This window comes from Vollenhovia emeryi, unplaced genomic scaffold, assembly GCF_000949405.1.
Source record: "Vollenhovia emeryi isolate VEMERY1.0 unplaced genomic scaffold, V.emery_V1.0 DF939120.1, whole genome shotgun sequence".
Lineage (NCBI taxonomy): Eukaryota > Metazoa > Arthropoda > Insecta > Hymenoptera > Formicidae > Vollenhovia > Vollenhovia emeryi.
Genome location: NW_011967246.1, coordinates 3378301 through 3400682, shown reverse-complemented (window position 1 = coordinate 3400682; position 22382 = coordinate 3378301). Strand labels below are relative to the sequence as shown.

Genomic DNA, 22382 nt, shown 5'->3' with positions numbered 1-22382 from the left:
GCTTCACATATGCACCTCTCGTTTATTATATAAAGAATATAGCGATATCATAAAATTTACATAGTATCTCGCGTACGACGAGGGCCCCTCGTACGCCTCGCGCGTGCCATAATACATATATCGCGCGTTCGCGGTGTTTATTGCATTCGCAGCACAGAATTTTCGTAGACAAAAGCTCGGCAATTTCAGCTGGACGAATTCGCGGTTCGTTCGCATAAAAGTTTGACCATGCACAACACGTCGATGTGTATATATATGTACAGAAGTCTTTAAAAATACATTATAATACATAGGGAAAATAAGGAATAAAAAAAGGTGTATATAATTATATACAATCTGGTGCGGACCTAAAGTAGCACACTTCTTATAAGTAAATCTTACAAGTTAATCTCGTTGAGATTCACGTGTTCCCCGACATTACGGTTTAAATTATGATACGTTCGTCGCGCAGAAAATGAATCCTTAACAAGTGTAGGACGCGAAAGAAAAACGTACAGCCGACCATCGGGTATCATCAGATCCTTTTTTTATGTCCCTCAATACCCAGGCCCGTATTCTGAACCCTCTCTTGTCGATAAAAGCGTTTTATCTCTAAAAGTGGCTAATAAGCCTTCCGATTGGCCACTTTTACGGGCACTTTTATCGATAAAAGAGGATTCAGGATACGGGCCTTGGTAAAAATTAAGCGTAACGTACTTGTAGTCCCCATCGGTGATATTACGATGGGAAGATTCGGCAGTGTGTGAAGGTATAATCGTCAAGATGTTTAGATTTTTTTTTATCCTTACAATGATTTCGGTTGGATGTATCAGCGCGCACCGATAGATAAATTACAGTTTACTATATAATAATCTATTTAATTAAGTGTAAAAGCATGATGCAAGTGTCGAAGCTGCGTTCTAGCAAGCAACGTGGTAATTTGTGCTTGAGCCGCACAGTGCGTCCGATCGTCTACTACGCATACGTCGTTATATCAGAATCTTTAACGTGCATCAATACGCGCTGGTATACACAACGGAATTTACTATTAAAAGTCTTAATTCTTAGATTATATCGGATCCTTATATCCGACTAGCTGCTTTAAAAACTTTGAACACTTGATTTGTCTGCTATAGCATTTGAGCATTTTCCAACTTAAACATAGGGACTTGAGTCGTTCGTAAAAAGAGATGAGATTACGCTAATAAATGAACGTGTATCGTCTAATAACTAGTACTTTCGAACGCATCAACATTCAGTCCAGACACTTTACAGAGTCCTAGTTCATTACATAGAAATGCGAGAGATAAAAAAATTATTTGGCACACACACAGAGAGCGACGAATATTAACGTACCTTAAATTAGTCGTGAAATAAACATAATGCGAAGAGCTATTGTAACTCTGACTCAGGTTGATTTGATTGGCATAAATTGAAAATTCTCAAAAACTAGAATGTAAAATGACGAAATAACAATGAATAATGAGTATGAAATGATTGAATGTGTATAAATAAATTCGAGAAGTCGTAAAAAATGTAGCTGTGTGCCGATGTCGCACGATAAATTAACATTTTCATAAGCTAATTGCCATCCAATTTGAATGAAAAATACGTTTTAATTGCGTATTTTGCACCATGCAAAACACTAGGACACCGAGAACTCCCGGAAATCCCTGGCTAGCGACGTCGTGCGACTGTTTTAAGCTTCGTCTACAATAATCGCAGTTGCAACTCTGCGACCATTGTAGAGGCTTCACTTGATGAACCTATACATTTTAGCATCATTACGAAAGTCACGAGTATTGCAGGCGTTTTCTTTGTCGGAAAATTATCTTACCTTCCTAACTGCACATTAAGTTACAAAGATCTACGAGGTTCAAGAAACGTACGTAACCGTAAAATATTGAGAAAGAGAACGTTGGTCTGTTCTCATCTAATGTCTTCCAATATTAGGAAAAAAAAATAATATGTAGATCTTCGTAAACAAATGTAGCTGCGCGGCCTTAAACGTAGGCCTCGGTGCGATGACCTTGTATGTGATGGAAGAACTGCTGCCAGCTGGTAAGCGTCTTCTTGGACCACACCCAGAAGCTGCTGGTAATGCCGACGATCATCGCCATGAGGTACTTGATCATGAAGATCTCGAAGTCGGGTCTACGGCCAAGATCGCGGGTGCCGATAGGGCACGGCAGCGAGTAGAGCAACTGCAGACTCGGCCGCGAGCACATCTCCATGTTCCACGTGAGCATCCATTGGTCGAAGTACGCCTGCTCGTAGAAGAGGCAGGCGATCACGACCAGGGCAGGTACGATGTAGAGCACGGAAAAGATGCCGATGCGAATCATGAGTTTCTCGAGCTTGTCAGTCTTCGTGCCGTCGTGCTTCATCACCGTCCGGATGCGGAAGAGCGAGACGAAGCCTGCCAGTAGGAACACAGTGCCCAGCAAGAGATAAACGCACAGCGGTGCCAGCACGAAGCCCCGGAGAGCCTCCACGTTCCAAAGACCAACGTAGCAGACCCCGGACAGTATATCACCTGTAGATCAAATTATAGGAATATAATTTACAGACATAATTTTTAATATAAAAATAATGTGAGACAGTCTTCGTTTAACTTTGAAGAAGGATGTGAAAACAATTCTTGGAGTAATTTCTATTTGCGCAATAATATACTTGTAATCAAAAGAATATGATAAAGCGATTGTATTTTACGGCTGATATTTTCCCACGCAAAGCGTTATAATTTGTAACAACGTCAAATTTGGTTGACCGTATCTGGCAATTTTTATGTTTAGGACCCGCTACACTTCGACCATGGGTTTGTACACAAACTTTGTATAGTCAGATCGCTCGAAAAAGACCAAAACCCGTGGTCTGCTGTTGTCAATTATTGCTGGCGACCCTGAAGACAATTCTTGTTGGTTTATTATAATTTTTGTCGCGATTGTCCAGCTGCCCACCTTCCACTTTTCCCATCGCCAGGATAGTGACGGTCTTCACAGCCGGCGCGGCCCAGGCGGCCAGATGGAAGTACTGCGAGTTGGTCTCAATCGCCTCGTGGCCCCACTTTAATCCGGCCGCCAGGAACCACGTGAGGGTGAGGATGACCCACCAGATGCTCGACGCCATGCCGAAGAAATAGAGAATCATGAAGAGCACGGTGCACAATTCGTGCTTGGTGCCCTGAGTGATCGTAGAGGCCATCTGTACTGGCGCGTTCGCCGGCGACGGGAACGGATCCCTGCACGATATGGAGTTGCCTGCCGCCCAGCCGATCACGTAAGCCAGTGCCACCATCAGGTAACATACGGACAGGAAAATGATAGGCCTCTCGGGATACCTGTAACGCGAAATAGCTGTTAGAAACTCGGAGATCCGGAGACTTTTACCTAGTTTTTTCCAAGCGCTTGTAATTGTACTTTTTTTCATAATGTGCAGGGGACTTTCTGTAATATGCAATAACATTGGTAGCGACGACCCTTAGATTCTCCAGCAGGCTATCCTGTTTCGTCGATCCGTAAACTTTGAAGAAATTCTTTGTACATTTGGGACGACTTTAATTTATTTCCATAAGAAGTCAAAAGTAGAATCTGCCGCTTCTGTCGAATCCTTTTCGAGCCACCGAAAAAGTGCTCTTTTAAGTTTATTTCGAACAGATTTCGCCAATGATATTTATGAGATTATGATACAAACTGATTTTATTTGGCGTTTAACAATCTCTATTTACAAGCAGTAAAGTGCTGAAGGGGTGGCGCAACTTTTCTAATTTGCTAATACCATGATGTGCAGGCTCGTTACCAAACATCTAATACGTTTCGCAGGAGCGCAACGCAATTTATGTCCATCTCTCGGTTTGACTGGCTCCGTATCTTTTTCTAGTTTGGAAAATTGGCAAACGACCACAGTTGATCCGCATTGGCAAAAACGGGCATCAATCTCCGAGGGAGCGAGCTAAAGAAAAAAAAAGAGCCCCACCTAAATCTATCTGTGTCAATGAGGAACGTCAGGAACGTGAAGAAGCACGAAGCGGCGCAGATGGCGGCCCAAGTGCCGACCCACACCCTGGCGAACTTTCTCTGGCGCTCGGTGAAGAACATGCCGTCGCAGGGCGCGCCGCAATTCGGCTCCACCTTGTCGCCGACCTTAAGCGAGTAGCCCAGCCCCGGGGGAGCCTTGAACTGGACCGGGCAGACGAAGCCGAAGTCCCTGGCGCCCATGGCGAAGCCGTTGCCGCCGTAGGGCTTGAACCCCTCGTTCCAGGTCGGCTGGAACTCCGCCACCGGCATGCGGGGCGGTGGATAGACGGGGACGGCGGGTTCCTGGGGCGCGGTGGTCTCGTTGGTGCCGACGCAGAGCTCCGTGCCGTCGTTCTCCGGCATCTTGGAGCAGTCGAGGGCCTCCGGCCAGGCGAAGCCGAAGCTGTTCATCAGGCTCTCGCAGCCGGAGCGCGCGCTCTCGCAGAGCGACCGGCACGGCGGTATCGCCTTCTCGATGATGGTGCAGACCGGGGCGTACACGGTGCACAGGAAGAAGCGCAGATCCGGGCTGCACTTCATCTTCACCAGCGGCATGTACTGGTGCACCTCCTGGCCGGCGTCCTCCTGCTTCTGATGATTCATCAGGTTCGGCATGATCGTCTCGTTGTACGGGATGTTCATGCACAGGTTGATGGTGATGGGCTCGCAGCGGCCGTGATGAGCGAGGGGGTCGCCGCCGTTCGGGGTGGAGGAATGCGCGGCGGCGGCCGCCGCCGCGACGCCGGACAGGAGCAGGATCGTCGCCGCCCGCAGCATCCTGGCCTGCTCGTTTTGAGGGGACGGGCGCGCACACCGGGGGTGACACTCAGGACCGACGCATGCCGATGTTCACGCTCAGCGACCGCGCGACGGAGGCACGGGCGGAGGATGGCGATAATGAGGGGGTGAAGGTGGGCGGCGAGGGTGAGATGATGACCGGAGGAAGGTGATGGACGCGCTCGCGGAGCAACGGTGTAAACAGCTATGGCAGCCGTCTTCGCGACGGCTACGAATGGCGGCGGCGGGGGGAGGTTACGCGGGGAATCCTTGTCGCTCCGCGTGCCCGCGGCCAATAGGAGCGCCCGCTTCCCAGGGACATTTGCGGCCTGCGCGCGCACGCGCCGCGGTGAGGCGCGAAAGCGCGCCCCCGGCTTCCACTCTATAGGTCGTTTCGACTCCGCGGTCGTGGCGTTCCGACGGGTGATTTGAACGCGGGGACGGCGGGCGCTTCGCGAGAAGCGGCGACCATCGGCGACGGTCACGAGTGCCCGTGACCGAGCTCCGATTACCTTTATTAGCGATCAATTGGTTGGCGAACGATATCTGGACCGACTTGAACGCGAATGGAATTACTCGCTGCTCAAAGTCCGAGAGGGAAAATTGCATCGGCGAACTGTACGCCCGAATAGAGCACAGGTGATCGATTGTGAACTCGAAGAGGACTCGCTTCTTTAGATTCTTTACGAATTAGCGAGGTCTGTTCGAAACGAACTCGAGGGACCTTCACGTGACCTTCAAGTGATTGTCCAAGGTCAAGTCAGTGGCACCACTTTGAGTCTCCCTTCGAGCCAAGCGACTTTTGTTTGAAACGTTTTTCCGTATCTTTCATATTTTTGGAGATATTTGCGTGGAGACGGTGACACAGAACCGAATTCTTTTTCGACTTTTCAAGAATGTTTCTAGATTAGAACGAAAAGTGGAGAAAGAATTAATTTCATGGGCGGTTGAGAATTTTTGCGATTTCCACGATTGAATTGGTCGCCGTTTAATCGACTAAACCTTGATCGAAGTCACCCTGGGAGCAGTGTCGTATCTTCAAGTTTCTCTTCCGCGAGATTTCAGACGTTAATGCTAATAAAGTTTTCTCCTTCCGCAGACGAAGTCGGACGCACCGACGATTTTCGTCGACGGACTCGCAACCTGGGGATTGAAGCGGACAAAGGGTGGCGGATGGTCGGTGTCGAACAGACGGTGGACTCGATCGATCTCGATTTTGATTTTATTTCCTTCCTGACATGCAATGCGCAACACCTCCCGTTAGCCGACGATCGCAAAAGCTACAGTCTCTCTTCCTTCTCGCTCCTCTCTCTTTACTTTTTTTTTTCTTCGCGCTTACAGTACGTACGCGTGCATCGTATGTGCACTTTAGACGGGTCGCATTTGCGGGCGAACTCGCGCCTGCTGCGCTTTATTTACAACGCCAGTCGTTTACGCGAACCGCCGTATTTTCAATACCCGCCGGACCTCCCCGGGGATCCGGTCTGAGAACCCGACCAGGAGTCACTCGTTACGTCCAAAGTCCGTAACTTAATCGGCGACTAACTTGCCGAGCGGCACGACTTCGATAAGAGAATAGAATCGTCGATTCTTCGTCGTTTCAAGTCTGTTGCGTCACGGCAAAAGTAAGGATAAGATCCGGCGGCAAGAAATTGCGTAGTCGGAGATTTCGCGTCGTGCGATCGAGTTTGTTGCCGGTTGAACGTAATCGCCGATCAAGTTGGCCGGAACTTGATTGAAGTCAGTTTTTCGAGCGACGATCCATTCGGAAGCTGAATTCCCTAAAGGCTTCTATGATCCTTGGAGGCGGAAAATTTTTACGGATAAGATAAACACGATTAACGAAGCCTAATAAATAATAACGCATATACATTCAAATCTTGACTTGACATAATTAAAATACAGCGCGCTCGTTATTACTCATTAGGCTCCGTGACTCGTTAATTACATTTATCTCATAATTCTTCGTGAGCCTCCCGTTTACTACTGACGTTTAACGTAAAAAAATAACGATTCTCGATCACTCAGAAATATAATGATATTTTTATTGACGATAGCTGTGTAACATCTCGAGTACGAAGTCCTTTCGTCACCGAAGACGCCAAGCACAATTCCTCCGATAAATTTTGTTACATAAAAAATACCGCTCTATATTTTCTGTAGATTTTATCTAAAATTAAGAGGAAGAAAAAAGGAGGAGCGGAGTTCCCTCTATCTCGCGAGAGAGACGAGAACGTGCGACAAGATAGCAGCGGGTGTTGAAAATTAGCGTCTCGTTCGATAGTCGGTACAGTTTATTGAGGAGAAGTCGGCGCGCGAGCCGCCCGAATCGCGAATTACGCTTCGTGTTATCGTAAACAAATAAATAATTTATCTTCTCGCACGAATGTACTCCCGGCTCGCCGGCCAAGTCGCCACTTCGACTTGCGTGAGCTCAGCCTTCTTACGCCTTACGATTAGTATTATTTAACATTTAAGAGTCATTATGGAAGATTGAAGTGCACCGCCACAATCCCTCGCGCGTCTCCCTGCTTGATTAATCGTGTTCTCGCTGGTCGATCAATTAAATCTCACGCGGGAGGAACGTGTACTTAAGAACGTTATCGGAGGGGAAGTCTGTGTAAAATTAAACGCCTAATCTTGAATTTTCTTCCGCGTTTTAAGGGAAGAATTCGCCGGGTTGTTTTTTTTTTCAGAAAGAAACGCGACAAGAGAGGAAACGTCACGGGAATTCAATTCCTTGGTACGGATTCGAAATCGCTATTATTTACAGTGACGCGATATCATGGAAGACGACTGATATCACTTATGGAGAGTCCAAAATGTTATCGACGCCCGCGCGGGTCATCGACAAGAGCCGCGAGGCGCTACGCGATTTATGGGGAAGCACTGTTTTTAAGCTAACGAGGTTCGTCTCTAATCTTCTCTCTTTTTTCTCTCTACTTAGGATCGCTATTAATAACATCGCGCGATAGTAAACTGTAGTCGATCGCGAACCTTGTTATTGGCACAACGTTGAATTCCGGAAAGGATTGAACGCAACTCACCTGCGCCCTTCGCAGATATACGGCCCTAAAGTAGTACAAAATATTCCTTTCGCGGCTATTTATTATATACTGGATTTGATATATTTCTTAATGCGCACTCGTCGTCGGAACGCGTGGAGAATAATGACTAGAGGTCCGTTTATTCCGGCTAAACGATATTCCTTTCCAAACTCCTTGAAAGATTCTGGGAACGGCTCCTCGCGCGCGGGATTTATTCCTCGCGAGACCTGAAACCCGTGTACTTTTACGTCGCTAGTAATTTGCAGAAATTTCTCAACGCTCGTAAATTCAAATCTATATATGCAATCATTTACAGAGACGCAAGGACAAAGGGAGATCCTTCGGGGGGGGAAGACACGCTCGCGATCACGATTCTCGCAAAATCCCTCATTGGTAAGTTCTTTCAGCTATACCCGTTCTCGATTCGAATTCTTTTTGTGCTAAATGTACATTTCGTAAATTTCAGGACCGATCCTGCAGATTAATCAAGAGGGAGATAAGCACGAGACTGGGTTCCATTTCGAACCGGAGCGCTCCGGAGGATAATATCGTCCGCTGGTGCACACTCCACGCGGACTCGACGTCGCGGCCGCTACCTAGCCGTGCGTACAAACGCGGCCGTGTGATCTCGCGGAAGGGAATCGCGCGGACGCGTGTAACGCTAAAAAACGCGGCGCGGACACGGGCCACAGGATCGGTATGCAGCGCGTGCACTAGCGCGCGCGCGCGCGCTCTCTCTCTCTCTCTCTCTCTTTCTCTCTCTCTCTCTCATACACACCTGCGTCCACCTGTATGTACATGATTGCGTGTAATCATCCGGCGGACAAGGTCAGAGGAAACCCCCGTCGCCGCGATTACAATTACGGAATGATCGATGCGTTTTCACGCGTCGTCAAAGAAACGCGCGTGTCTGTATGCGTGGGAAATGTGTGAGTATCTCCGATCGTGTGTGTGTGTGTGTGTGTGTGTGTGTGTATTTTCTTTATCTCGTCCATTAGCACCGAACTTAAGCTAGTCGCGTGTAGGTGTGTGAGATTTTTACAGGCTGTCCTGAATTTTTTTTATTTACGGGGGACCCCCTATATATGTATATATTGCGCGATTCCTTTGGCGCGCAAGAGACAGGATTAATGAGGATTAAAGTACTTTCGAGATATTCGAAAAAATGGACAGACTTTCTTGGAATATTTCAGCGAGATTAATACACGAGTATAACGCGCCCGCCGCACGACCGGCCGATCAGTGCGCATTATACCATACTTATTCGTACGTCACGCGCGCCCGACCATAAAAGTCCACGTTCGAGGGAAATTCAGGTGCTTAAAAAAAATGGATAAAAGTGCATGAGAGTCGATCGAAATCGTAATAATTCGCGGTGAGCGATCCCCGAAATAATTTTCAACGGTAGCAGTTTAATGCAAGGAGGAGTCCGTAAAGTTAATCCTTGAGGAATCTTTTAGGATCTCAGGCAAATACTGAAGAATATCGTCATTGCACAAAAGCATCTACTGAAATTATAATCAATTTCTACCTCTTAGTCAGTTTTGTCGCCCCAAGGGCTCCCCTCGACAGTGGGCTTTTGCGATTAAGCGCACGCACAGATATATTCGTCTATCTATCTATCTATCTATTGTTCCGCTAGCGACACTAATAATCGTGTCGATCTAATTATCCGAGTGCAATAGCATGCGTGTCCCCACCTTCTGCGTGTTTTCACAGATATACTCCGGACACCCGGTATATTTGTGACGCAACCGGGAGAGCGCGTAATTGAGTGAGCGTAATTAACGTTAAACTTCGGTACCCGTATGTCGATAAGATTCCTTTTAATTTGCTCTGTATACCGCGATACATGCTGCGTATTATGTCACGCACAACATATACCGGATGTGTTTCATAAGAAAAAAAAACACGTTTAATTCACCTCGAATGGACAAATATAAGGAAAAGGAGTGAGAACAAGATCGGTCCCATTTTCTTCGCATGCGATTTTCTTCACAAGGTTGGTACCAAACAAAAGGTCTTATCAAGTTAATCGCAGATGTGTCAGTCTCAGAGTATACCTGTGTAACGTCACAGAGACATCGGGCTCCAAAAATTCCCAGGAAGTAAGCGATAAAGCCGTCTGGACAGACACCAATCATTTGTTTGGAATGGAATGGAACCTTTGGAACCCGGGATCTCTGGAATGTTACGCAGGTACCCTCTGAGGCTGACATATCTGTAATCAAGCTTGACGAGACCTTTCGTTTGGTACCTGCTTTGTGACCAAAAATCGAATGCGAAAAAAATGGAGCCATTTGCCTACGGACACTTGTTCTCATTCTTATTGTTAGATTTCAATCTTGAGTGAATTTCTGCCGATACTCTTTTTACTTATGCTTAAACCGTTTAATTAATGCAATATCAAACGTAACGAACAGTGTTCCATTCTAGGTGGAGATATTGCGTGGCGTTACCGCCTTTGGCATCGCGTGGACACGCAGCATCGGCGGGACTGAGCACGTCGTCAAAAAATCGGCAAAAACAACAGATCGGTACTGTACGGTCGCACTTGTTGAGCAAACGATCGCCGTGCGCCTGGGAAGATATACATTTGGCACTGGATTTCCTCTCTCCCTCACTTTCCACTTCTTCGAGGAAAGCTCCCTTCACTCGTAATGACGCGACGTGCATGGAACTCTCGATTACGCGGCGTTGAATCCATCGCGAACGAGTGAAAAATTATAAGCATCGAGAAAGACAATTGGAAATTCAAATCATCTCCAGAAGCTGAACGCCTGTGACCGAATATACGTGTCGTCATACCTAAGAGCTTTGCTTTGACGTCGCTGGTCGTTCTCGCTCCGGACTCTTCATTAAAATTGACTCGTCGGGACTTAACTCTCTTGAATCGTACATAATTGTGGGATTTTAATTACCTCTAACTTTGATCGCGCAAAGATTTGTCTCGTCCTTTCATTTTGATTGCACTGTTTGATACTGTTTCATCCCACTTGTTAAAATTAATTTTACAAGCACGGTATAATTGACAACGTGAATTGTTTCAAGAGATAAACAATAAGATACAAGAAATCTTGCGACAAATCCCGTGATAATCCTTCAGCTTGCCTTCGCAAGCGAAAGGTAATCGAGACTTGGGTAATCGAGAGCTCTCTGCGACTCGCTGATACGCGACGAAAGAAAGTGTTTCTCTATTTACAAGGATTCGTAACGATCATAGCGATCGAGGGAACGTCGCCGTCGACGTTCATCACAGCTGGTCGGGAAAAAAATATACGCAGCCGTGCCCCTTATTTTTACATCACCCGAACGATAGCTCGTTCGATTATCAGGAACGTATCTTCTTCGCGACACCCGAAGACGTTCGATCCCCATTTCGGCCCTGCCTGTAATTTTTCCCTCGTATTTAAAGAAACCACTATGCCGTTCTCTACATTCTCTCGAAAATAACGATCGATATCTATACATATATATATGTAGAAAGAAAAGAAGGGGATGCCGACGGGACCGAAGGAGCCGAACGGACCACTCTCTTCGGGATCACGAGGAGGGCCTCGCCCGATGATGATATGGTTGCCCCTCGAGAAAGTCGCCGACGCGGCCGGCTCGGCCTTAGCTGTTCATGATCGTGGACCTCCTGGAGTAGCCGCGCCTCGTCACCGTTTCACCCTGCGCCTCGCACTCCCGCTTCACCCGGTCGATTATGTCCGCCACCAGCTTCTCCTCCTTCTCCCGCTGCTGCTCCCAGTCCGGGCCTTTGCCAATCTGCAACAGTACGTTGCCAATATCAAGTGGTATTAACAGTTTGGAGAGGGCTGTTGCTTTGAGGAAAATATTGCAACAAGATATTGATACTTTTGTTGTTTTTTTTCTAGGTATATCGCGAGCACTCACGTCGGTCGAGGTCTTCCGGGTCTTCTTGTTGCCGGGCTCCTCGCGGTTCTCGTCGTTCTCGTTGTCGGAATGACGGGAACTCAGATGGCCGATGTAGCCTTTGCGGGACTTAAAGTACGTGTTGCAGCTGTGGCACTTGAAGAGCGGCGCCGGCTGGGCCACCTGGGTCGACACATGAAGCTTGTACTTGTGCCTGTACCAACGGGTTCGCGACGGTAGCACCTCGCCGCACCACTTGCAGACTACGGAACCGTCGTTTTGAATGAGGTATTCCAGCAGCTTGGAAAACAACGTTTATTGGTATTTCTTTTATTCTCCTCTCGCACACTCCCCGTTTCCGCCCCTCATCTCGCTAACGCTACGCTCGATTTGTCGGGATTTGCCGCGTGTAACGGCACCAGGGGTATCGGGAGAGTTAATCCAACTGTATTATTTCGTTATGAATTACTCGCTACGCTAAGAGTCCAGGAGAACGATTTTCAAGATCCGTGCCAAAGTCGAGGTCGCATTGGAGACCAACCAACCTGCTTCCTGACCTCCGGCTCGTTCTCGCCCGCTTCTGACTTGGGTAGCAGAAGGTCGGTTCGGTCCTCCTCCGCGCGATCCGTCAGGAAGTGGACACCGCTGACCACCCTCTCGGTCTTGATGAAGACGCCCGCGCCGCCGGTGCTCTCGTCGTCGCCGCCGTGCGTCGCCGAGGACGAGGCCGACGAGGCCGGCGCGGCGGGCGACGACGGCGACGACGAGCTGCAAACTTCGAAGGTGATGTCACTCGGTAACTGTGGCGGCAGCTGATCTGCCGATCGCACATGCAACGAGAAAAAAGGTAGACGGCTTAAGATTAAAGATCACTGGGCTCTCGATGAACGAAGAGCTGATCGCGTCAACGAGGGTAGAAAACGCTATTTCTTTCTAACTATCTGCGACGGAACCTGCTTTAAAAAAATACCTGCCCTAGCTTGTTCCAATTGCATTCACTCATCGGCGTTAGATCACTCGGGAAATTTTTTAATATTTAAACACTTAGAGGTAAATCATGCCGGTACCAATTTTGCCCCCGAATGCATTACATAGAATCTTTTTTAAAAATTAATTTATCGAAAAACGACCTCTCCTTTTTAACTCCCCAGTGGTTTTACCATGAAACCACCAGGAGTTGTGTCCTCTCAACCTTTCGTCGCCATTTTCAACTTTTTGCGATTGTAATTAAATATTTATTGAAAAAAATAGGATACAGCAACTGATATTACCTTTGCTTGTCCTTTTGAAAAGCTGCTTTTTTTCTTATATTGGGTCGCGAAGAATTTCCAGTGTACATTTAAACATCAATTTGAAATATTTATTTCAATTATTTGGAATAAAAGCACAAAGTTTGGAACTGACCAAACTTTAATCTGCCAATCTTCAACTGCATGTAACTCACGCAAGTTGTGACTTACGTCGTAAGACTCGCAAGGCACTCTTCTCGAATACGGGGATTCAAGAAGACGAAATAACGCGATTAATTGGGAGGGGGGGGGGGGTATAAAATCCGCGCGCGGAGGAATTGTGTTTGCAGTGAGGGGGATGGTAGAGAATAGACAAACTCCGCTAGACTATTGCAATGTATATCACAAAGTTACAAAGAGAGATACTACAATTAGGTAAAACAAATAAAAATAATAATAATCGCGTTATTAGATTGCGTTGTCGTTCTTCTCGCCACCAGGCACCAGAGATATACGTGGAAGGTACATCCGAGACGATACATTTAATCGTAGGACAGGCATGCGTCCGCGATATGCGACGATAGTGTGCGAACGTGCGGCAACTTGCAGCATTTTATTGTTATTCAATATATATGTATACGCACGGAGCATGTATACATATACACGTGTATGTATGCATTAAAGGTATAAATCATATATATTATATAAACGCGTCTTGGAGGGTGCTTTCGGACGTGCGATGTAACATAACGTAATATAATATATTTTTTCATATATATATATATAATATAATATATAATAGATTTTCTTTTCTTTACTCGCAACGCGTATATAGTACCTGTATTTTTGTGCAACCTACCCTCGATATCCGCGCGATCTCCTCCGTCTCTCCTATTGCTGACATATTGTTTTATCATAAATAACGGTGTATCTGTTAAAACTTTCCCGACAGATCGTCGCTGTGTAAAAACACGTGTATCGAGAAATACTTAAAGCCGGTTGAAAACTGACGAATTAACTTAATCAAGTGGGTTAGCGGTTTTTTTTTTAAAACTTGGAGCTCCTCGATCAAATGATCGAGAATGCAGGATCGTACAACTAGGATTTGGATCCATTAAAAAAAAATCTTTGTATATATTTTTATAGAAGCCTTCATCGGAGAAGCTTTTGTAAACGCTGACAGAAAGTTATTATACTTCGTTTCTCGAAGAACGTTGACAAAGGCACGATATATAAATAACGCGTATCGCAATGTAAAAGTGCATGTTATTTTTATATTTCCATCGATATAAACATATTAATTTATATATTTATATTAATTCGTTTTATTATTGTTACTAAAAGACACGCTTTTCTCTCTTCGTCCTTGCCGGAGACCGATTAGTTGTGAATTATGGACGATTGCAAATCTTACTGCAAATAGTAAAACTTACACGTAGCTCAAACGTGATAGACAAACCTTCGTTTCCTTTTCTTTCGAATGATTTCAGAAAAACGGAAGAGGCGCGACATAATTGGCGTTTAAACTCTCTTTTTCGTCCAACATATAATATATATACCATTTAACGCTTAAATAAAATATCTGCATCGTGAATAGAATAATAATAATATAATAATATTAATAATAATATAATCGCATTTTGCTATATCTCACGTTTTGCTCCATTGAACGCGCCGCGTCTCCTTTAAAGCCTAAACGTATCTCGCGCGCTCTTCTACCTAATACCCGCTGTGTTACAGATAATAAAATTGGAAAATAAAATAATGAACGCGTTAATCCGGCCATGTGTCTAAAAAGAAAAGAAGAATAGCAGACAGCGCTATAGTAACGTAGCGACATAATAGTAATTGTACGTAACTAAATAAGAAGTAAATTCGCCGCTGCTTGCGACGCGCCTTGGAAAGTGGAGAGGAAAGGTGACACGTTCTTAAATATATTCGGAGACCGTGCGTCAAAATGGTCCGTAAAGATTCAGAGTTTTTATTAACCGCAAATCAATCAAATTTAAAGGGATCTCAGAACCTTGCAATATTTCTCGACGAGAACCGAGCGTTAACATGATCTAATTTGCAGCCATTTGTAGATTTACTGTTAAAAGTCGCGTTACATCAAAAAGAGCAAGATTAATAACGATTAAATTTAAGTTCCGAAAGAGATCTCTGTCTATGGCACCACGATGTGTGTTCGAATCATTCCAATTATAACGCGATCTGTGTAGATACGAGCTATCATCCGCGACCTTGATACTCAAGGCGAAGGTCTCCTGGGAAGAAATCACAAGCGCGTGCACGTTCCCTCTCATAAGATATATCTCTTTTTTTTATCTCCATACATAAACTTCTGTTAAATAACTCTATTTCTCTCTCTCTCTCTCGCGCGCGTTCGCTCGCTCGCTCTCACACGCATTTACACGCATTTTCACGTTTTATCCTCTTGCCATTCACACACGTACACGGATAACGCCAATGCGGAAGACCAAAATACTGCTTTCCGTTCTCGGTGCTCCCTCGAAAGCTCTTACTTCAGCAGGGCCAATTAATTGACAGCCTGTGTCATCTCGTACCTTCTTACTCTTTCTCCCTTGTCTATCAACAACGTATCCCGAACTGGAGACAGATCTCTTTACTTGGGTCTTCACGGATAAAAGACCCCACGCAGGGGAGGGAGGGGGGGGGACCGGGGAAGGGCAAAAGGGCAATAAGAGGCTCCAGTCGGGTCCGTCAAACATGTACATACATCTATAAGGTGTCCGTGTACAATATATATATATATATATATATATAACGTCTGCCCTCTAATGTGCCAGTGCACCTGTGCGTTTACTTATATACTTATTAATAATAATAGTTAGTGTAATATTAATTTTTTTTTCATATATCCATACTGGTCTAGAGCTAAAAGTTAATAATCCTTACCGAACAAGTGATAATAAAAATAATAATAATAATAGCTGTAATATAGTAACAGTGACAATAAAAATTAGGTTGCGATTTTAATAGCAAGTGCGAGAATAATCGTTATAATAGTTATATAGCGTACAGTAATTAGTTAATCAATAATCAATCTATAATACACTTCCCCAGAAGAGACAAACAAAACAGGAAGATATTTCGGGAAAGGAGGGAAGGAAACCTGTACACCGCGGTTGCGACACAGAATATACTTCGCATATTCGTGTCCTTTCGAATTTTCTTCTCTCTCTCTCTCTCTCTCTCTCTCTCTCTCTCTCTCTCTCTCCTTCTCTCTGTCCTTCTTTCTGTCCTTCTCCGTTTTTATTAACCTGTTCAGGACGGGTTGGTTCCTACAAAGATCAGTCCTCTTATTTCGGAAAAGCCCCCGACCTGAAAGGGTTAATGCCACACTAATATATACCGTAATAAATATACATTCTTGCTTGCCTTTTTTTTTCTTTTCTTTGCTTTTAATTAAAATGTTAATTCTGCTTGATTTGCGAAATAACGGTTTACTTCTCCCTTCCGCTTCACTTATTATCTTTACTTCTTCCTTCTATCATTTTCTTATATAGGTTGCATAAAAAATTCCGTGGATAGGCAGGAATGCATTATTTGGTCAAACTGAAAATAGGTCTTGTTCAAGGTTGAACTTTACGTAGTTTTAGTAAATTAAGCTTCAAGAATATAGCAACCAGTTATGATTCTACATTTAATTATAACTACTCGCGAGTGAATAATTATAATTAAAAGAAACACGCTCGACAGGTGGTCTTAATAGCTAGAATTCAATGTAAAATTAAATTACGGACAGAAGAGAAATATTTGACACGTCGAAACAGAAATTGTGCGCCTTCGTAGGAGATCGTTCGTAAAACGCAAGAAATAGGAAGGATCGTTTTCACCATTCGTCAGCATCCCTCGGTAAAAGGGACTCGTCACCGTCCAATTGCTAGGAATCCCGAATAGCCGGGACCGTCGAAAGTGGACGTCTCTCAATTTCTCGAAGCAACACGAATACCACAAGTGTTCGAACCGACTCTGAGCTATCGTGAAAAAAAATAGTTCTCTTTCAACTCGACGACGTCCGATGTTGACTTCCGAGTTCTCGAAACGCTTGTTCCAACGTGTGCTTCTTCAAGATGATAGGATCGTAAAGGGTTACGATCTTGCTTCGCGGTGCATGCAGAAAACGAATTTATCCCGGTGTATCATCGCGATATCAAGAATTCTTCGTCCATATTTAAAAGTCGTTTACATATTTTCTTGTGAAACACACAGTCATAATCGCGGAATCACGTCGTCCGCGCGTCCTAATTGAATTTAACGAGTTTAATAATTAATAGAACGAATCGCTAAATATTTTCATGCAGATGCGCCATGCAAAAAAAATCACGATTTCCTTTTCCACGTGTCATACGCGTTGACTCGATGAACAAACGAGGATCGCGGGCCCATTATTGCACAGAGTTCGAGAATCATATAATACTAACGTACACAGAAAGCGAGGGGAGACCGCTCTTCCTCTTCTCCTCCCACCCATCTTCCGTCTTCATCACATATCGTCGTCTCCCCTCTAGACTTTCTTTGAGTTCGCTCTCTCGTTTGCTCGTTTCTTTTTCTCTTTAGGGAATCTGTCGCTCCCTCTTTAAGGAAGCCTTCTCTCGCGCTTCGCGGAAGAACCCGGAGAAGCGCGGATCGTCGTCAATCATCACCGTCATCGCGGGGGTGAGATGGGCTACACGGTTGGTCCGGGACCAAACTGTTTCTCGGCGTAGGATTTATGTCTTACGTATGCTCCGGCAAACGCGATGATCGTTGCAGCAACGGTGGGTGATCGCGCAACAATTACTTGCTATATGAATAATTGATTCAATTATTTATATTATACGTATACGTATAATATAAATGATATCATTGATATCATTTATATTACATATATATCATACATCAATCATATACGAGTCTGATTTTTTCACTGTGACAAAGAAAAATAAAACCGATTTCTCTTTTTCCAAGTAATCGTGTCGCGCGCTGACTGTTTTCGCAGAGTCCTTGGAAGCTCTATTCACCCGCCGTTACCGAACGCGGTTCAGGAGCGGCTGCCGCGCCTGAAGGTCGTCGCCCTGGCCGCCGCGGCCGTGGTTCTGGACGCCGCGGTGGCACCGAGCCTCCTCGCGTGCCTCGGAATCGCCGCCGGGCCAAACGGCAGCCCACCTCGCCCTCGCCCCGCCCGCTACTGTGCGCCAGGAAGAAAGAAACTGAAGGGCATGACGCAGTCCTTGGGCATGAAGCAGTCATGCACGGTCTTCATGTGGTTCTTCATCTTGTCGGGCCGCGAGAACTCCTTGGCGCATACCGGACAGGGGAACACCTTGCGCTGATGACCCTCGTGGTAGAGGAACGCGTGCCGCTGGAAGCTGTACTTGTTCTTAAATGTCTTCTGGATGTCGAGCTTGGCGCACTCGGTGCACTGATAAACGCCCTCGTTGATGGAGGCGTAGCGGAAGAGATTCAAGCCGCGCACCGACATCTCCGTCAGCTGCTCGGCCGGATCCTGGGACTGCGACGTGGCGCGACGCCGCATACGCCGCTTCGGGGCCTGGCGGCCGCTCGGTGCCGACATGGCGGTAATGTTGGCGTTCGCGCCGCCACCGGAGTTCCTGGAGGCCGGCGATCCCGAGGAGCTGCGGGTCAGCGCGCCGCCTGCGCTCGTCGTCGTCGGCGTGCCGCCCGCGCTCGTCGTCGTCGGCGCCGCGTTCGTCGTCGGCGCCGACGACGACGTGCTCGCCCGTGCGTTCGACGGCGAGCTCGGGGACGACGACACGTCCATCGATGTCGTGGCCGGCGATGTGCCCGTGTTCATTCCGCGAGTTTTCTCTTTCCAGGTCTCGCTGCTATCCGTTTTGCTTGGCGAGAACTCTGTGGAAAGACGACCATTAGTAAATGTGTTTCTGGTTCAGTTACTTGAAGATTTAATTATTTTATGTGTATCATCTTTTTAACTAACTCATTGTACATATTTTAAAAAATTAAATAGTGTGCTACACCTCCTTCGAAAGTATCAATGTTGTATAATGCAGATTCTTTCGGTCTTTAATATGCTTCGATATAGTTTCGAAATACCTGTATATCACTTAATATTTTTCAAATGTGTATCGCTACAATAATTTACTTCAGAAATGCTTCAAGTTCTCTTCTCACGTTAATGGGATTTTTTAAAATAATTATTCGTAAGACTATTTGCTCTGAACATTGTTAAAATTATTCTCGCTCATTGATACTTTCTCCGAGGATATCGATGCAAATAATTCGCAATGTCTCTTTTGAAATATCGTTCTGCCGAAGACGATAGCTTCAAAAGAATCCAGTGCGTCTCATGCGAAAGCTATAAAGTAGGGCTAATAAACAAATAGTCGAGCTAATGATATACGATAAAAAAATATTGACGCATGCAAAGTGATCTAAATACATATCGCTACTATGCGAGTTAAACCACTATTAAAATTAAAACTATATTCGAATCGTGTCGATTTAACACTAAAACAATAGAGAATAGTGTACAGTGCTGTAATAAAAATACAACTTAATAAAAATACATCGTAAATGAGAGATCGAATAAAACGTAGAAGGGAAAAAATAAAATGAAAACACAACCATCGAGATATTCGAGGAAATTAATCCAGTTGAAATCGTACCTGGTTTTGTTTTTTGTACAAATGTCTAAATCGTGTTTCTGATAATAATGCAATAATCTAATTTCAAATTTACCGGGGAAAAATGTCTACTACTATATCACGAGTATTAAAAACGGAAGGAAAAAAAGGGGAGGCAAAAGGAATATAAATGAAACATCGTATAACAATATAAAACGTAACGGAAAATCATATACACATATACATATATATATTTTTTTCTTATTTTCCACAATCTCTTTGCTCTTCTTTTCTCGAAGAGAAAAAGAAAATAAAACAACAATGCGCAACATGCAAAACAAAGGTCCGTAAAAAATAATAATCGCTGGCCTCTCGTCGCGGTTGGCTACCCGACCATCCTGAGTTCTCCAGGACGTGGAAGAGTCCTAAGAATCGCTCTGGAGAACGTCAGGATCGCAGTCGCCTGTTCGAGCAAACCGCGACGAAGGAAACTTAACATCTAAGGATCGTCTCTTCGGCAGCCGCGATTCCAAACGCGTACCTTTCTCAACAAAACAAAAGATAAAAGCGGACTTTCGTTCCCGTAAATAAAGCACTGATTATCTTACAGAAATAATTAGCCACTTGTGGAGCAGCAAACTCTAATTCTACCTTCCCTCCAGTTATCGCAAGTGTCGATTCTTATTAACAGCCGCGTCGCGGGAATCCTCGCCGCTTCGCAGGGGCTAAAAAGTCTCGGCGCTTGCGATGAGAGGGGGAATTAGCAGGAAGACCGCTACAAGTATTTTACAGGTGAAAAATAATTTCTAGGAGAAATCTACGGGGATTGTCATTCGCGATCGGGACGGCGGCCGGCGAGACGAGTGCGGCTGGAACGAAAACTAAATAAAAGTAATTTTTGGCTAAGAATAACGGTGCTTCGTGACGAGTGCGGGGAGGTTTCTTGACATCTAGTGTCGGCGATACAAATAAAAAATAATGTATACATACAAATCGAGATGCATAATGGTATTCGAATTCCGTGGTGCGACACCAGCGAGAACGTTTGCCGCACGTGAAACCCGCGTTCTGCCCCCCCCTCCCGTCGAGGAAGTCGTGACAGTCGATTATGGCACTTTATTATGTTAATAGTCGAAACCGACGTTATCTGGACCACGAATATTGCGCAAGATTAATCATTCCACGTTTTCTTTTTGCCACATTAGTGCGATTAAAATTTCACTTAATTAACAAACGCGTCTTCAAACCATTAAAGTTCTCACAGCGGTAGATACAAACGCTGAGTTATCTCTTCTCGATTCAGCAGGATTAATTTAACGTGTTAATTCAATAATTAGTTAACGATTAAGAATTCGATAAAATTTCGAATATACTCTCTCCCTTTCTCTCTCTGTGCACGTTACAATTAAAAACACAGGAGTTTCTCCTTCGGTACCTCCGGCGGATCGTGGTCGAGAAAACACGTTCTTTTTTTTTGCTTTTGAGCAAGACCGGCGGCTTCACGTGCGCGTCTATCGTACATAACACAATAATAACGCAAAAGTGGAGCTGAGAAAGGAAAGGAAAAAAAGACAAAAGAAAAAAACAACGATTACTACTACATACGATTACTACGTTTGTTAGTGGCATTGGTAGTTACCTTTCCTCTCGAGTCAACGGGATTAGAAAGAAAAAAAAATGCGAAACCGTCGCCGTCATGTGCAGACGAAACGCGGAAAACGTTGGGCCGCACTAATATTTCCGCTTCCTCTTCTCTCTTTCTTTTTAGCACATATTTTTGTCAACACTTCCCACCGATCTCTCTGCGCACGTAATGACGATTGCAAAATTCGTTTGACAAAGATGTTTTCACACTCCCTTTCTCTCTCACTCACACACTCTTTCTCTCTCTCTCTCTTTCCATCATCATTCACCACAATATATATTAATACGTTACTTGATACGTTAGGCACGACCGACTTTATCGAGATACGCGAAGTCTTCTCTTTCCGCAGAATTCTCATAGTTTTCTGCGGTTAAGCTTCGTCGCCCGCGGATCTCGGAAAGTCGCTGGGTATACAGAATGTCCCGAAAGAAGCCGCGGGAAAATTTACCGAGCTAATTCAATCGATTAGATCTGCGGGATCCCGAGATTCGTGCACCCACGAATTTAAGTATTTCCGTTTCTCGTTTTCTTTTCCGCGTCTCGCTTCCCCCATCTAGAAAATTAAGTCTGCCGACGCCACCACTTTCGAGACACCGTGTATAGCGGATTAATCGGTGATCGGCGAGATATTTAAGAATCCTCCGATTTACAATCTATTGAACACCGTTCTTTTTATTATTGATAGTCATAGTCGAACAATCAGTGCATATAAAATATACTAAGTCTACCCAGCGTCAGAAAAGACTCGTCGGCTCTAGAAAAATTTTCTATAAAATTTTCGCCTCTCCTCTCTCTCCTTATTTTTTTTTCTTATTAAATTTTCGCTCTCTCGCACAAAGCGAATCTCTCCCTTATATTTGGCACTGAGAATGCGATCGTCGATCCGTCCCTTCGATGAAGGGAGAGGGACGCGCGCGCGATAACAATTTATTTCTCCTTTTTTTTTCACGTTCGCCTCTCGCACTACAATCCTCATCACGCTTTTCCATTTCTTCATTTTCTCTCTATTTTTTTTTCAACATTGTCGTTTATTTTATGTCGCTTAAGAAAGGCACCGAACCGGGGACTACTCGCGCGTTTGAAACATCGGATCCCGCATGAAGAGCACATGATAAATCAACGTGTTGCGGCGTTGCGCGTTTTCGCATTTAATTGCATTTACAAGAAAAATCTCGGGAGGTCGAGCGATCCCTTCCGTTTGTCGA

The 22382-nt window shown here is 45.0% G+C and overlaps 2 protein-coding genes across 6 annotated transcripts in view; both read right to left on the bottom strand.

The window, feature by feature from the left end:
• Positions 1–2: 2 nt before the first annotated feature.
• On the bottom strand, positions 3–4959 carry LOC105570633 (frizzled-7). Its single transcript, XM_012027986.1, has 3 exons — positions 3955–4959; positions 2940–3319; positions 3–2515 (listed from the first exon to the last, which is right to left on the bottom strand). Exons 1-3 carry the CDS (start codon positions 4770–4772, stop codon positions 1983–1985), a joined length of 1731 nt encoding a protein of 576 aa, XP_011883376.1. The 5' UTR covers positions 4773–4959; the 3' UTR covers positions 3–1982.
• Positions 4960–8803: 3844 nt separating this feature from the next.
• Positions 8804–22382, bottom strand: part of LOC105570632 (protein tramtrack, beta isoform) — a 49494-nt gene continuing 35915 nt past the window's right edge. For 3 of the 5 annotated variants that reach the window (XM_012027982.1, XM_012027980.1, XM_012027981.1), the window contains exons 5-6: positions 12241–12512; positions 8804–11995 (exon numbers count right to left, since the gene is read on the bottom strand). In XM_012027982.1, coding sequence (XP_011883372.1) covers positions 11435–11995; positions 12241–12512 — 833 coding nt within the window. In that variant the 3' untranslated portion in view covers positions 8804–11434. Of the gene's footprint in view, positions 11996–12240; positions 12513–13302; positions 18799–22382 lie in introns of those variants that run through there. The other 2 variants (XM_012027983.1, XM_012027984.1) reach the window with 2 other exon arrangements.

Bases quoted from the DNA above. Each gene is read 5' to 3' on its own strand.
- LOC105570633 (XM_012027986.1), bottom strand. From the start codon at position 4,772: ATGCTGCGGGCGGCGACGATCCTGCTCCTGTCCGGCGTCGCGGCGGCG. The intron at 3,320-3,954 runs GTGGGGCTCTTT...TTCGCGTTACAG, and splicing joins ATTGACACAGATAGATTTAG to GTATCCCGAGAGGCCTATCA. The intron at 2,516-2,939 runs GTGGGCAGCTGG...TTTGATCTACAG, and splicing joins GGCGATGGGAAAAGTGGAAG to GTGATATACTGTCCGGGGTC.